At 40.2% G+C, this 16,794-nt stretch overlaps 1 protein-coding gene across 1 annotated transcript in view; it reads left to right on the top strand.

The window, feature by feature from the left end:
- ZNF365 (zinc finger protein 365) overlaps nucleotides 1-15,173 on the top strand; it is a 101,317-nt gene extending 86,144 nt beyond the window's left edge. The window contains exon 5 of the mRNA XM_054436321.2: nucleotides 14,757-15,173. Within this exon, the coding sequence (XP_054292296.1) occupies nucleotides 14,757-14,780 (24 nt within the window). The 3' untranslated portion in view covers nucleotides 14,781-15,173. The remainder of the gene's footprint in view (nucleotides 1-14,756) is intronic.
- Nucleotides 15,174-16,794: the final 1,621 nt, after the last annotated feature.

Raw genomic sequence — 16,794 nt, 5'->3', positions numbered from 1 at the left:
GGCCTTGTCCTGCTCCCGGAGCCCACTTCAGTGCAGAGCAAAGCTGTAGCTGAGCCTGGGTGCTGTCGCAACCTGGTCAGGTTGCACATGCTTGGAGCAGCACTGACACACCAGTCCCCTCTCCAACTACCTCAGCTTCCTCCAGACTTTGGGCACTGACAAGTGTGAGAGGGAGGCCAGGGTACTGAGGGTGGCTTGGTGCAGGCCTGCAGGTGCCCTTTGGTGTGGACAGCCTGGGCACTGTGGATGGCATGTTGGTGGTGGTGGGGGGCAGACAGGTTCCTAGGTGGGAAGGGGTGTGTCCCTAGTGAAAACCCACCTTCAAGCCAGGAATGCTCTGGAGGCTGGGCTGCCAGTTCTAGGTGGAGTCCATGACCCAGAGTGAGAACTCATGGTGTTTTTTCCAGGCCCACCCATGGCTTCCCATGGACCAATCAGCATGCACTTCCTCCATTTTGAGCCCATAAAAACCCCAGACTCAGCCAGACTCAGACACTCACTGGGACAACCTGCCTGTGGATAGAGGCTACCCACTTTGGGTCTCCTGAGAGCTGTTCTGCAGCTCAATAAAGCTCCTCTCTGCCTGGCTCACCCTCCAGTTATCCACATAACCTCATTCTTCCTGGATGTGGGACAAGAACTTGGCACCCACTGAATGATGGGAGTGAAAGGAGCTGTAACACATTCCTGGCTGGCTCACTGAGCTTCAGGCAGTGTCACACTCCCAGACTGTGGAAGTAAAGCATTGCAACCCTTCTCGGGGCCCAGACCCCAGGATTCCCTGAGCCAGAGCTGTTGTAACACTACAGCCCTCCTATGCTTCACTTGCACCCAGCAGCCGCCCCATGGGATGGGAAGCAGCAGTGGGGACAGGCCAGTCCAAGAGCTGTGGGCCTGAGTGGGGCAGCAGGACTAACATAGCTGTAACACAAATAGGCTGAAACATATCCCCCACTCTGTGCCCACCCCCACTCACTGCACTGTGGGCGACAAGAAGGAGAGAAGAGTTGCAGCCCTTCTGGAAGCCCAGACCTTGGGGCTTCCTGAGCCTGAGCTGTGACACACTGTAACACCCTCTTTGGGGTTCTGTAGTTCCTGGCATCTCCAAGCTTTCAGGTGCCACTGCATTCCCCTTGTCTGTCCAGACCCTGGTGCCTGCAGTGGCAGTCACTTGGGGCATGCAGCCTCACATGAAGCCAGAGCCTGTGCTGGCACCTGGAGCTGCCCACTCTGCTGCAGCAGCTGGTGTGCCTGGCTGTGCACAGCAGTGAGACCCTGCCCCTGCTCACGCATTTACACACCCCCTGGCACTCTGTGCCTGGCTTGCCCTTAGCAAGTGTGGGATCTGGGCCGGTAGCACGGGCCAAGCACAGCCTGTTGGGCTGTATGGGTGAGACAAGCCCAGCAGGAGTGAGCAAAACCCAAGCAGAGGCACTGCCGGCCATAGAGGTTTCTGGCTGGTGAAATGACACCCTAAGCATTCTGTGACAACAGTGCATTCGGCGCAAGGTCTCTAGCTTCTGCTTCTTCATCTATAGCTCTAGCCTTTGTATTACACTTAGTATATACTATAGTTTACTTTTTTTTCTTAATCACCAACATTTGCTAAAACTTTTGCCTAACCAGAGCATTCAACAGGTTACCTGAAATGCTAACCTTATAAGGGTCTGACCTGGCTGAGACTGTTTTTATTTTTTGGGACAGGGTCTCACTCTGTTGCCCAGGCTGGAGTATAGTGGTGTGATCATGGCTCACTATAACTTCAACCTTCCAGACTCAAGTGATTCTCTTATCTCAGCCCCCTGAGTAGCTGGGGCCACAGGTGCATGCCACCATACCTGGCTAATTTTTGTATTTTTTATAGAGATGGAGTTTCATCTGGCTGAGACCTTTAATAAGAAAAACATTTCTTACCAAAATTCAGCATACATTAACCATTTGCAAGTAAAATAACCTAAGAAATTTGCTTTCAACCTGAAAAAAGGGCAGATTTCATTTGCCATAGGCAAGGCAACTGGAATAAAATGTTAAATTTTTAATTTTTTTTAAAATCCAAAGAGATATTAGGTGTTTTCTTCTTTTGTTGCATGATTTGTCAGAATTCATACTGTAAAGCTTTCAAATTAGTTCACTGCATGATTCAATGCTAAAAGTGGTCAAAATTGTAGATTTTTTTTTGTTCCAATACCCTTCATCTTTGACAGTTTATAGATAATTTGGAAGAAGTGAAAACTGGCTGTGAAGATTAGATTATTTTATCCAGTTAGAGGGCTGAGTAGCAGAAAGTTGTTGGAGGTCTTTATCAAATTCAGATCAAAGACTTCTGGGAATTAATGAGTATCTTGAGAGAAAGAATCTGTTAGACCCCTCAGAGATGCAAGATTGTCTTTTTTGGCAGACACATATTCATCTGAGCACACTGAATGAGAGCATTGCTCATTTGTTCAAGAGTGTACAGGTATATGATATTCATACTACACATATGGGTTGAAGGATGATGACAAATCCAAGTTGGACTTATATTCCATTGTGACCTGGCCTGGACTTAATGGAATCAGAAACTCTGAAGAAGTGCAGAACTGTCTGAAACAATGAAGTCACCCTTTCAGAGGCAATTCACTCATTTGGATGCTATGAATCATGCTTCAAGCCTCTTTACTTGCTTTTGATGCTTAAATAAGGAAAGTTCCTGAATGATCAAGTATCTATTGTAACTGTGGCACTCAGCTGCTCAATCTTTGGGCAGTGTTTGCATTTGCATGGCTCTGTGACAAAACGTTCTATTTAATTCACACTGAGACCCATCATCAACAATATAAGCTCAGGAGCAGAATATACCCATTATTCTCAAAAAGATGAATTGTGCTAAATAGTGATATTTTCCCTGACTTCATCAACAAGAATTGGCTAGCCCTGGGCCAAAAATTGCACATTTTTATGTGAAGAAATTCAGGTAATGTACCTTTATGAGTTGCTTTAAGATTATTTATAAAATTCATTAAAAATAGCTTTTGTCATATGACTACAAAAGTAATAATTCTAAAAATTAGGAAAATATAAAAAAGCACAAAGAAAAAACATCCACCACCTTAGTATACAGTCATATACTGTAATAACTTTGCATATATTTCCTATGTTTCTATACTTCCATAAATATACATGTGTGAGAATTTATATATGTATGTATGTATTATGAATATATATGAAGGGACATCAAAATGTTCATGGAAAATGCATATTATGAAAAAACTATGCATGAATTTCAATTTTTTGCACCAAAATAAACTCATACTAACTTGTTATAACATGGCTGAAATAGGGTCTAGTTTGAGGCACTGAGAAAGCTTAGACATAAGTTTGTAAAGAGCCCCTATCAGAGCAACATGAATTCTGCTAAAATTGAAACAAGAACAAACATCAAATTTAGGGTGAAGCTGGGGTTGAAGAATGGTGAAATCATTGATGCTTTATGAAAAGTTTATGGGGACAATGCCCCCGCCCCCAGATTAGCAGTTTACAAATGGATAACTTATTTTAAGAAGGATGAGATGATGTTGAAGATGAAGCCTTCAGCGGCAGACCATCCACATCAATTTGTGAGGAAAAAATTTATCTTGTTTGTGCCCTAATTGAAGAGGACTGATGATTAACAGCAGAAACAATAGCCAACACCATAGACATCTCAGTTCAGCTTACACAATTCTGACTGAAAAATTAAAGCTGAGAACATTTTCCACTTAATGGGTGCCAAAACCATTGTGCTCAGATTAACTGTAGAAAGGGCAGACCTTTCAATGGGAATTGTAAGCAAGTGGGATCAAGATCCTGAAACACTTCTTTGAAGAATTATAAAAGAAGATGAAACATAGCCTTACCAGTATGATTCTGAAGACAAAGCACAATCAAAGCAATGGCTACCAAGAGGTGGAAGTGACCCATTCACAGCAAAAGTGGACCAGTCAAGAGCAGAGGTCATGGAAACAGTTTTGTGGGATGCTCAAGGCATTTTGCTGTTGACTTTCGGGAGAGCCAAAGAATGATAACATCTGCTTATTATAGACTGTTTTGAGCGCTTTAGTCAAACAAGGCTTTAGCAGAAAAATGCCTAGGAAAGCTTCACCAGAGTCCCTCTCCACCAAGAAAATGTTTCTACTCATTCCTCCCATCAAACAAGGGCAATTTTGTGAGAATTTTGATGAGAAATCACAACATATTCACCTTACAGTCCTTATTTGGCTTCTTCTGAATTGTTTTTCTTTAATAATCTTAAAAAAATCTGTAAAGGTCACCCATTTTACTTCAGTTAGTAATGTAAAAAAAGACTGCATTGACACAGTTAAATATTCTCAGTTTTCTAGCAATGGACTGAATGGCTGGTACCATGACTTACAAAAATGCCTTGAATTTGATGGAGCTTGTATTGAGAAATAAAGTTTATATTTTTTATTTATCTTTTAACTCCCTTTTTCCGTGAACTTTCTGAAGTCTCATTAAACACGTATGTGTGTGTGTGTTAAAATGATACAACATATTGTTTTGTAAACTTGTACTTTATTATATAATATTAACAATAATGGTGATGATAAATATTATTACTGCGTGCCAGGAACTAGGCTAAGCACTTTATAGAAACTATCTCACTTAATATTTACAGTAACCCTGTGTGATACTATTGTCACCCTCATTTTACATGTGAGGAAACTGACACTTAGTGAGGTTAATTAACTGTCTGAAATCATAGAGGTAGCAACTGGTGAAGCCAGAACTTGAAATGATATCACATTTCAAAACCTGTCTCTTAACCATTGTGTAATACCACTTGCCTTCTCAAGACATTAAATGTTCTTCTATTGTCTTTTAACGTGTATATATTGTATCATAATATTGATTAAACTATTGCTATTATTAATATATGATAGTTCCAATTTCTAGTAGTATAAATAACAGTGTGATGAGCATCCTTTTAGATAAATGTTTGCCTATAACTTTGGTTAGTTTCTCCTGAATACCGACCTAGATAGAAAGATTTGAATAGCTTATTTAGGAGTGATCCAGGAAACATCAGTAAGGTAATAAGAAAGAGAAAGGAAGAAAGTCCTTGGAGGATTTGTTAATGAGCAAGCCACCACCATGGGCAACTGAGGCCCTATTCCACTATTACCCCTGGGAGTCTGTTCTGAACTCACAGTTGTCCCCATTGAGGGTGAGGAATCCTCAACTTCTATCATTGGTGGAGGACTGCTTCCAGGGCTGTTAACCCTTTGACTTCCAGCCAGCCTAATTTGTGATTTAGCACACTTCCTTATCCAGAAAGGATCCCAGGCAGAAGTTGCCAGTGCTGGCAGTTGGAAACTACATTGCACGCATACACAGCATAAGGAGAGACACTGACAACATCTGCTACAGCCTATGTCCTTGATGCTTTCTTTCTGGATAAATTTAGGTTAGATACAAATCTCAGATATAATAACTTTTGATTGCCAAATTGATCCACAGAAAGGTTGTTAGCAGTTTATACATACTTTCCGTGCCATGACAGTGTTGGGGTTTGCTATGTTTACATGCATCTCATTTTGTATTTTCTTGATCAGTGTTGCAGTCAAATTTTAAAAATATTAATATATACTTTTTAGTAAAATTAGCTTGTGTGTGTGTGTTGCCTTTCTTTTATTTTGATTATTTTTTCTGTTGGAGTGTCCATCCTTTTAATTTACTGTTTTTTAATATGTTGCAAAAATTTTTTTCCTAGTTCATTCTTTGCCTTTTAATTTTTATAATTTTATTAACATGGAAGAGTTTTAACCTCTTATATACCTTCATCTGTATATACCTTCATCAGTTTCCTTCATAAACTTGGATTTTTCGTGCATATTTTGTTACTTTAAAAATGTTTAAAACCTCTGGTAAATATGTCTGGTATTTAATTTATAGTTTGAGGTAAGGATCAAATAGGTAATCTAGGCCAGGCGCGGTGGCTCACGCCTGTAATCCCAGCACTTTGAGAGGCCGAGGCGGGTGGATCACGAGGTCAGGAGATTGAGATCATCCTGGCTAACACAGTGAAAACCCATCTCTACTAAAAATACAAAAAATTGGCTAGGCGTGGTGGTAGGCGCCTATAGTCCCAGCTACTGGGGAGGCTGAGGCAGAAGAATGGCGTGAATCCAGGAGGCGGAGCTCGCAGTGAGCCGAGATTGCACCACTGCACTCCAGCCTGGGCAACAGAGCGAGACTCTGTCTCAAAAAAAAAAAAAGGTACTCTATCTTTCTCATAATGATTTGAAATGGCATCATTTACTTAATTCTTATTAAACGAATCAATCTTGAAAACAAAAACTAAGGGACTTCTTGATTGATTGATTTGTATTTCTTATATTTTCTGGCATCCATACTTGGAATAGCAAAAGGCAGTATATCATAGTAACTGCTATTTTAAAAATTTTAAATTGTTGATATTCATATTAATTTATGATTATATGGCTTACTATTGCAAAATCCTGGCTACCTATACCGTATACCCACCATTGCTTATATTCTTGGCATGGACGTACAAAAAAATCTGCATGATTGTTCTCTAATTTCCTGCATTTTTTTAATATTCCAGCCTACAAGTCACACTCATAACGTCATCTAGAAAGAAAACATTATTCTGAATTTTTATTGTAAACATAACTTGAGCATTTTTAAATTACCTTGTCCGCAAGAGGCAGCACTGTCTTCAGCAGGATACATTATTTGGTTATAAAGTAAAATTCTAAAAATTGTTACACGTTGAATCAGCCATCAGGGACTCCTTATGTTTCCACAAATGCAATTATCAGTAGCATAAGAATGGAAATTGCCTGTAAGTGTTCAAGCTTCAACAATCTGCCTTTTCTGATGGTGTAGTTACATGGGAGAAGTGAGCCAGAGCTGGGGTGCACAACACAATACACAGCCTGCTACTTAGCTATCAGGCTTCCTGATTTAACATGCACCTGTCATAGATTACATTTACCATTTTCCAAGTGGTACCCTTCAAGCTGAGTCCATGTGGTGTCATCCCACTGTGTTAAAATGTCAAAGGGTTGCTTATCACAAGTGCTTGAGAAAATTTGTTGTTCTAAGAAAAGAAGCCTCACAATGGCCTCCTGTCAATACTGTGTCAATGGAATAAATCTTCTCCGGAAAGCGTTCCAATATCTTTCTGTAATCAGTTGAATTGTGACCCACTCCCAATTCCTATGTCAAGGTCCTAATCCTGAGTATGCAGATGGCGTCTTTACAGAGGTAATCCACTTAAAATGAGGTCATTAGAGTAGACCTTAACCCAATGTTACAGGTGTTCTTTAAAAGGGGGAAATTTGAACACAGGCAACACGTAGAGGGAAGATAATGTGAAGAGATGTCATTATCTACAAGACAAGGAACACCTGATGCTTGCAGAGTGAGGAGAGGGGCCCGTGACAGAGCCTTCCCTAGTGCTTTTAGAGTGACCATGGCTCTGTGGACACCTTAATCTTAGACTTCTAGACTCAAGAACTATGAGACAATACATTTCTGTTGTTTAAGCCATCTGGTGTATGGTGCTTTGTGATGATGACAGCCCTAGCAAACTAATATACTTTCCTTGCCTATTTTACTTTTTTTGTACTTTCAAAGCATTCTGCCTATATTTCTAGAAGAGATTTATCACATTTTATTGAACTTTAGTTTTTCCTAATTGTTGGTGAATGGGTAATATGGATATGGGGAAAATTCCAAGTATAGAATAGCACAAAAACAGACTTAGGGTGAAAACGGAGTCTCCTCAGCTGGTTCCCTAGTGCACTCTACCCCACCCCTCCAAGCTCCCTTCCAAGAGGCAACCACTGTGACCTGTATCTTATATTCTTAGTTTCATGATCATCTCCAGTTTAGGTCTTCATTTCGTTTCATCGGCCATACACCCCTTGGGGAAAGAGACCATTCATTCATTCTGTGTAATCTCAGCTCTCCATAAGTGTGACTTTACAGAACTGTTTTCTGGGTAGATTCAGGCAGATGGATGCATAAAATTCAAGCTAGGTTTAAGGCTCCAATTCCTGGTAAAATCCAAACACTCCTGTTATTTAGTCATTTACACCTTTGTGGGTCAATTGGGACCTTAGAGAATATTTTGCTTGGAGGTAGAGCAAGGAGACAGTAGGGAACCTGGGCAAAATTGGGGAGATTAAGTGGAAAGAAAGTCATCAAATAGGAAGTAAAAACTTTGTTGATCTGACTTCTACTTCGCTGTTCTTATAGTTCCCTAGTAATTGACTTTGAATAGGAGTAACCTAGCTCCTGTTTGTTAATCTGAGAGGCGTCTAGTATCCTGGTTATGAGTTTCGATTTGGGGGCCAGACTGCCTGTGTTTGTAATACTAGTTCTACTACTAGTTAGTTACGTGATATTGAACAAGTACTTCCACCTCTCTGTAATGAAGTTCTTCATCTGGGAAATGAAGAAAACAAATAGTATCTTCTTCTTCTTACAGTTGTTATAAGGATTAAATGGGCTAAAGCTCTTAGAACCATGCATGGCACATAGTAAATGCTGTGTTAGATGTATTACTAATCACCTATAAATTGTCCCACTGTGGGTTTGTTAGTGTATCAATTAGAATGCTTTTCTGGCAGCAAGTTGAAGAAAACCAAACAAACAGGAACTCAAATAATAAAGATGTTCATTATTTACTGTAACAAGAATTCCAGAGGTTGGTGTCAGGGTCGGTAATTCAGTGGCTGGTTCACAGCACCAAGGATGAAGTTTCCTTCTTTCTTTAGAACACCAAAGTTTGAGGGATGGGCACCTCAACATGTTGACTTTTGTCCTTAGTCTTCTCTCCTCAGGGTCACAGAATGTCTGTCACTGTTCCAGGAGTCACACATAGACATATTAACATTGAGAGAGAGAGTTGGAAGAGGGAGTACCCCCATCACCACCAGTCCCTTTGAAAGAACAAGTAGAGTGTTCTCAGAAATTGCCAGAAGTTTTCTCATGTTTCATTGGATAGAATTAGACCACATGTCCATGCTTAACCAATTATTGGATGTGCAATAAGAACCCCATGATCATGGCTGGGGCCATCTTCCATGAAAGATATGGCCATCCAGAGCAAGGCACACAAAATCAGGACTCTGCTAGCCTAGAAAAACAGCAGTAGGTCAGCAACAGGTGTCTCCACCACACTTAGTTTGCCTTTTGATTTCTGGATGGAGTTGCTGAAATTTAAGTTTTCTTACTTGTTTATTTATTCTGGTAAATTATTTTTGTTTTGTTTTGCCTTAATGTGTACCTCTGGCCTCAGATAAATTGTCATAGAAAGTAATACTCTTTGCCATTTCATGTGTGTGTGTGTGTTTGAAAGAATGAGACAGAGAGAGAAAGAGACTATTTCTGTGACAGCCTATTTTTCTCTCCAGTTCCTCTAAGGAAACCACCATTCAATCTTCTTTACCCAGCTGTTCACACTTCCTAGGTAATCTTATCAGTGTTCATGGTCTCAACTACTGCCAAAAAGCCAATGATTCTCCAATCTCATTGTCCACCTCAGATCTCTTCTGAGCTTCAGATATGCATATTCACCTTCTTGATGGCAGTTTTTATTTGTCCATCCTATAGGAATCACAAAGAAGTCCAAAACTAAACGTTTTCTCCTAAGTTGACATAACTAACCATCAAGGAGAATGGGGCCTTCTGGAGTTCACAGTGGAGTAGCTCCAGTTCACCTGGTCTTGTCTCTGATTGTATGTTTCTGACATGCTTAATTTCTCTGGATCTTGTCCTGTCAATTTGACCAACTTTTCCATTAACTGTCTCAATTTCCAACTCTGCTTCTTTACTTTATGATCCTCAAGTAAGTGGTTTCCTTTTAGACAATGCCTCTTGGGCTATGTCCTGACAAGAATGCATCTTGGCACAGTTGGAGCTCTCCAGCCTGCTCTCTTGTCCCTTATGAAGTTCCCATGGCCACTCTGGCAAGACATGGCTTTCTTCAGGCCACGGCCAGCTCCTTTCCCCTATTTCAACAATGGAGGGTTACAAGTTTGTCATCATCACTTAATTCCTCACAATGGACAAGTGGTCTATCAAATGGGACTGGGGGACAGAAACCTTGTAATTGGGATGACTCAAATACAATAGAAAGACACTTTAAAGTCTGCAGTGGCATGTACCTATAGTCCCATCTACTCGGGTGCTCTGGTGGGAGGATTATTTGAGCCCAGGAGTTCAAGGCTGAAGTGCACCATGATTGTGCCTATAAATGAACACTACATTGGGCAACACAGGGATACCCTGTCTGTAAATAAAATAAAATAAAATAAAATTAAAAAGACATTTAAAGATACTGTATAATTGTGACTGTTCACTATGAACTGGAATTAAAGAAAACCATACCATCTCATGCTACCTTGAAAACAAATTACAAAACTTTGAGAGACTACAAGGCTCTCTCAGGTCAGGGTAGAAGAGAGGGAGCTTGCACTCTTTTCTCAAGCTCATCAAGCTGCAACCAGATCCCTGGCATAGAGCCCCATCTAGGAAATGCCCCACGTTCTTCAAATGGAAAAGTGGGAGTCACATTTCCTCCCAGTGAGTTCACTGGCCCCGAGGGCACCATGGCAGGATGAAGCCTTGTTTCGAGAAGAAGCTGGTTTTTCTGAGGCAGGCCCAATTAAACCACCAGCTGTGATCAATTATCTAAAAAGCCAATCAGGTGCAGGCAGCTGGGTAGTGTGGGGGCTGGATTGGAATTTTCTAGAAAGTTAGCAGACTCTTGGCTGCCTAAAACTTCAATTTGATTTGTATTTATGAAGACCCTCTTAAAACACAGATGGATCTTATTGAAGCTCCTGCATATGAGGGGTGTTAGGATACTGTGGAGGGAGCCAAGGTCAAGGTTTACTGTCTGAGAAGTTATTAGAGACATATTAAAAAACCTTGGGTTTTCCTGTTCTATGTCTATTTTTTTGTGGGGAGGGGTGGGGTGGGGAAGTGTTTCTATGGCCCAGGAACCTACACCTACTGTGCTTTTTCCTCATGCAGGAGAAAAATCTTCTCTTAGAAAAGGACCTCTGAATAATTTAGTTATTTTTATGCAAGTATCTCTAGGGTTATATAGACTTGAGCTTTGCAGTTGTTTTCAAACTGTTCCTCAGAACCACCTAAGTTTGATAGAGTTTCTACAGAGCCTGATTTGGGAGAAAAGGTGTGCCACAGTTGGGATTCTAACTGATCTTTCCTCTCAGGTATTAAAAAAAAGTTTTATTTTTAAAGTTCTAAGTTAAGGAAGTGAAGGCTTCATTTGGGATATCAGCCAACAATTCGATATTTTGGAGGGATGAGAAACTTTCACATAGCTCTGAAATTTACTGTACATGTATTGCTCACTACATGACGTCCTAACTAAGGTCATAGTTAAGGTTACAGCTAGAGGAAAAGATTGTTCTGCTACCTGATGCCAAAGAAGCTGTTAAGACTAAGATCTTGTGTTAGGAACTTCAATATAGGCTTCTCTAATTCTTCTTCCATAGAAGTTCTAGAGAAAAAAGTGAAATGCATAAGTCAAATGATTAAGGAAGCAAATTAGACATCAAACTGTTCTAAGAGCTTGATCTGAATTGTTTTTATAATTGAAGCAGCCTTGTTCTATGTCATGAATGCTGTCTCTCATCACTGTTTGAATTTCAGCAGAAAAATACTATTTTACTGTTTCGTGCTGTTAGGGCATTTGTACACTGGAACCCATTCATGTTTCCTGTTCTGTCTTATTAGTGGGCAATGTCCATCATATATTACTGAGAGATAAAAAATAGTTGTATCTTAAAATTAGATTTACTATATTGTGATTAATTACTTTTGTCACTGGGAAGCATACAGGAAGTAAAAAATTCAGCATCTTGTTATTGAGTTCATTTTCTGTGCCAGATACCATGCCTGGCATGGGGGGTGGGATTAAAAAGTGGAGCCAGACTCAGTCCCTGCACAGTGGCCCATAATCTAATGGAAGAGAAAGGACTGAATATAATTCTAAGAAAATTGCAAGTGGGTATATGAGGTGGGGAAAGCTAAATAATGAATGAGGCTGGGGTAGGTTTTTGAGATGAAGCAGTGGAGAAAGAGAACACTAACTTAAATAAATGAAAAGAGACTGACATCTTAGAGGTATCCTGGTGAAATTTTGGGACACTAAAGATAAAACAATAATCCTAAACTTTTCTAGAGGAAAAAAAGAAAGGCAACTAGAAAGTCCAGGAAAAACTAAATGCTAGATAAGAAAATCAGTTCAACTATGAAGCAAACAAATGTATCAAGATTTTGTGTCACTGAGTGTTTAGTGCTTCATCCTTTAGATATGTGGGATTATATCTTCTTCTTTATAGGTCCAGGAACATTACTTGGCATTATGGCGAATAATCTTCACATTATCTTAATATTATTAGCACTGTTTATTGCTGTGACCATCAGAATGAACTAGGTTATGCTGCATATGACCTGAAGTCTTAGTGGCTTCCAACATCAAAAGCTGATTTCTTCCTCACACTAAATGCCCATTACAGGTCAGCTGAAGCCCAGATGTATGTTATCTAATTTGGGGCCCAGGCTTTCACTTGAATGTTGTCAGTCTCATGGCAGAGAAAAGAGACATGGTGACCCATGTCTCTTAACACTTCTGTCCAGGAATAGCAAACATCACTTTCACCCACATTTCATTGGCCAAGGCACGTCACATGGCTACTCTTGAATTCAATGTGGGGTGGTGTTTATAATCTTACAACAGGTGGCACCACAGAGATAGAAACAAAAATATTTGGTGAACGGTAATACAAACTCTCACAGTCCACCTTTCTGGTATTCAGCTATTCACATCCTCCTTTTCCCACAAGCTGAACACACTCACCCCTTCTCCAAGAAAGACAACCAGAAGTCTTAAACAGTAATTTGGACTTCACCTTAACTGCTAAGGAAAATGCCAGTATCTTCAGGTGATAGGAGATGGTCTCTGTATCAGGTATGGATACAGCTTTCTTGATCCAAAGCTTCAGAAAGAAAAGGAGACGCCATCTGCCTCTCACATACCCAATATACAGTGATGGCACAGGGACAATGACCATAATAAACATGCCCATTTGGAAAGGTGAAAGGGGACTCACGACTGCCACCAGTCTCTACTGATTCTGAAATCCTTCTAGGAGGATATTATCTCAGAGAGGGAAGGATTCCTTGATTAGGACATGGTTCTATTCCCTGGGCATATCTCCCAGACATTTTCTACCCTTAGCCCTTAGCTCTATCCTATGAGAAGTCTTACTTTCACATTATTGTCTTTGGCTACATCTCAAGGAAGAATTATAGAACATGATCTCCTTGGGATCTAGAGAACTTTTTCCTCCTGCTTCAGCTCAAGCAGGAAGGATGGGGAAGAAGCAAGTGTCATTTTTTTGTTTGTTGTTTGTTTGTTTTTTTGAGATGGAGTCTCGCTCTGTCACCCAGACTGGAGTGCAGTGGCCCTATCTCCGCTCACTGCAAGCTCCACCTCCCGGGTTCATGCCATTCTCCTGCCTCAGCCTCCCAAGTAGCTGGGACTACAGGCACCCGCGACCACACCCAGCTAATTTTTTTTGTATTTTTAGTAGAGACGGGGTTTCACCATGTTAGCCAGGATGGTCTCGATCTCCTGACCTCATGATCTGCCTGCCTCGGCCTCCCAAAGTGCCGGGCTTACAAGCATGAGCCACCACGCCCCGCCACAAGTGTCGTTTTTTGTCTTAAACAATGTTTTAAAATTTAGGCTAGTAGTTCCATTGGTAGTACAATGCTTTAAAAAACTTAACTTCATATCTACTTGATTCTTGTCAAAGAATTTCTATTCTGTTTTGAAATATGCCTCTCTAGACATCCTTAATTGCTAGTGCCTTGCATCTATCAGACTTTCCAAGGAGACCAACACCCTTAATCTCTTCTCCCTGAGTCATTCTGTCCAATTAAAGGGATTTACTGAATGTTGTCTTACTAAGTTGAAAAGTTCCAATAAATGGTCTGTAGAAACTCCTTGATTTGATCCTTGCCGTGAGGCTGAATTTTAGTAGAACTTTGTTGTTCAAAGACATATCCATATTCCTCCCACATAGAAGAAAACCAGAACATTTTATAATTAGGAACATAATCTGTCATAATTACTCTTAATTTTAGAGTCAACATATAGAAAAAGCGCAGAAGACAACTACAGTTATACTGTAGAATTGGAGCACTAAAAACATTAACCATATGAAAAGACAAACATAGCTGACAAAGGTAGGAAGATAAAAAGTGGTGTGTGCAAACTACTTTCTTAAATAGAAATCTTGCCCCATACCTCTGGCTCATCAGGCTTTATCCTGTACTCATGGTGATTATATAACTTATCATCTGAACCAGGACACTCTTGAGAGTTGGTGCTATTAATAATTACTTCAGGAAATGGATAAAAACAGAGACTGTTCTGTTCAAATCAGGATGTATAATTCCTTACCTGAACTGCCCACTCAGCACATGATCTCAATTACAGACATTGCTGGAATGGTGTGACTTCTCAGTTGTAGAAAAAGACGCTCTTCGTGTCAATCATAATTTGGCAGCACATAAGTGAAGAGTTGCCAGTACAATTGTTTGCCAGGACCCATGGTTGAAACCACTTCTTTTTTTGACTATTGTTGCTGGCACCTGGATACCACTGCAACTCTACTAACTTTCCTTTCGGCTTTTATGACTAGGAGTCTGTGATTGTGGAAGAATGAACTTCGAATGATGTGATTCTGGATGAGGACTTGGATCGAGAGAATCACAAGTTAATTGTGCCAGAGAAGCTTTCATTCATTCAACAAATATTTATTAAGCATGTTTTACATGCCAGGAACTTTACAAGAAACTTGGGCTACTTGGTGACTTTACTCACCAGGAGTGGGTTCAGACTTCTGATGGATGAGCTCCAGGTCCTCCCTAACAAGACTGCAGACTTCCTGAGGGCACAGCCCATCCCTCATGCTTTGAGTTTCTCATATAACCCATCATAGCAAGTGGAACAGGCTTCAGAATATTTGTCCCTATGAGATGGAATCATATTCTATTTAGCTTGGGACATGGCAGTTGTTAACAACTCAGTTGTTAAATAAAAAATAGTTACTGAGTAATTTATTTATTAAGTTCCATTCCCTTGGTGAAACAAAATCTGGTACCACACCGAAAGCAAAACACTCAACTGTTTGAGGAAGTCCAGTTTAGTTTGTTTCAGAAGTATTTTTGCCAGAATACTGAAATTCTTTCGTGAAGCAACACTATCTTGCTCTTCTCAGAATTAGTGACCTTACAACATGAGATAAGGGTGAGGTATTTTTTTCTTTAAGGCATCTTTAGCACAGCCTTATTCAAAATGAAGTGTATTCTGAGAGTTTCTCTTAGTCTTTTGAGATGTTGGTTGAAAATCCATCATGACTTCATTTGAAGTATTTATGAAATTGTCAGCTTGAGAAACACATCTGCTCATTTTTTTCACTGTGAAATTACTTCACTTAACAGAGGGGTACAAATTTGGCGGTCCTGTCATGATTTAAAAGGCCTGCACCTCATTAGTGTTGCCAGCATTTATTTAATGAAATCAAATCAGAATAGCATTTAATTTAGTTTTAATAGGATAGTTAATGTATGTTAACGAAATATCAATTGATTATTAAAATGGAAAGTGCTGAGGTGTAACAGATATGTGAGACATAAATCTTGTTGCTATGTCATTAATTCAGAATTACATAAGCAATAAATGTCTAATTAGAGTCTTAGTAGTGATGAGTTGTAAGCATTTATTGAGATTCGATAAGATCGATGTTATAGACTTGTGCTAAGGACCACAGCTTAATTAAGATAAGAGGAACAAACCTTCGTTCCCATTTTTGCCAGTCTTTGCCATTTTCTATTTCATATAATATTAAGCTGGAGGAGTGGTGGCAGAGAGAGGGGTGTGTGATCCAAGTACAGTACCACAGGTAATCTCACAGTGGTCAATAACAAGAGTACAAGGCTGATTATTCTCGATGATCTTGGATTTTGGGACTTTGGATAAGGAACTCACTGATTTCTTTCTTATTTTTCTTTTTTTGAGACAGAGTCTCACTCTGTCACCCAGGCTGGAGTGCAGTGGCGCGATCTCAGCTTACTGCACCTCCAGCTCCTGAGTTCAAGTGATTCTCCTGCTGCAGCATCCCAAGTAGCTGGGACCACAGGCGTGCGCCACTACGCCCGGCTAAGTTTTGTATTTTTAGTAGAGATGGGGTTTCACGATGTTGGCCAGGCTGGTCTCAAACTCCTGACCTCAGGTGATTGACCTGCCTTGGCCTCTCAAAGTGCTTGGATTACAGGCATGAGCCACTGTGCTCAGCCAGGGACTCACTGATTTCTAAGGTCCTTTTCCTATAGAGAAGTTTGGAGATTCAGCACGACATGGCAATACAGTCAGACCATTTCAGTAGCACAAGGTGAAAAGTGGCCCAGAACCAAATGGAGGAGAACAGGTCACTTATGTACTGTGATTTTAGGAGTTCTCGCTACTCCCAAAATATCTCTCCTACTTCTCTCTCATATTGCTTGAAAATCATTCAATTATTCCTTTGAGCTCAAGGTATTCTTACCTCTTGATTCCTGGATTGTACAAGATAGCCATGAAGTCTGGAAACACAGGTAATTTTATAAGATAAATGGATCATTGATATAAAAAAGACATGATATGTTCAATGACATTACATGATAACACTCATTATGTTG

The sequence above is a fragment of the Pongo pygmaeus genome, chromosome 8, assembly GCF_028885625.2.
Source record: "Pongo pygmaeus isolate AG05252 chromosome 8, NHGRI_mPonPyg2-v2.0_pri, whole genome shotgun sequence".
Taxonomy (NCBI): domain Eukaryota; kingdom Metazoa; phylum Chordata; class Mammalia; order Primates; family Hominidae; genus Pongo; species Pongo pygmaeus.
Note: the sequence above shows the minus strand (reverse complement) of the source record. Positions and strands in the feature narration are given on the sequence as shown.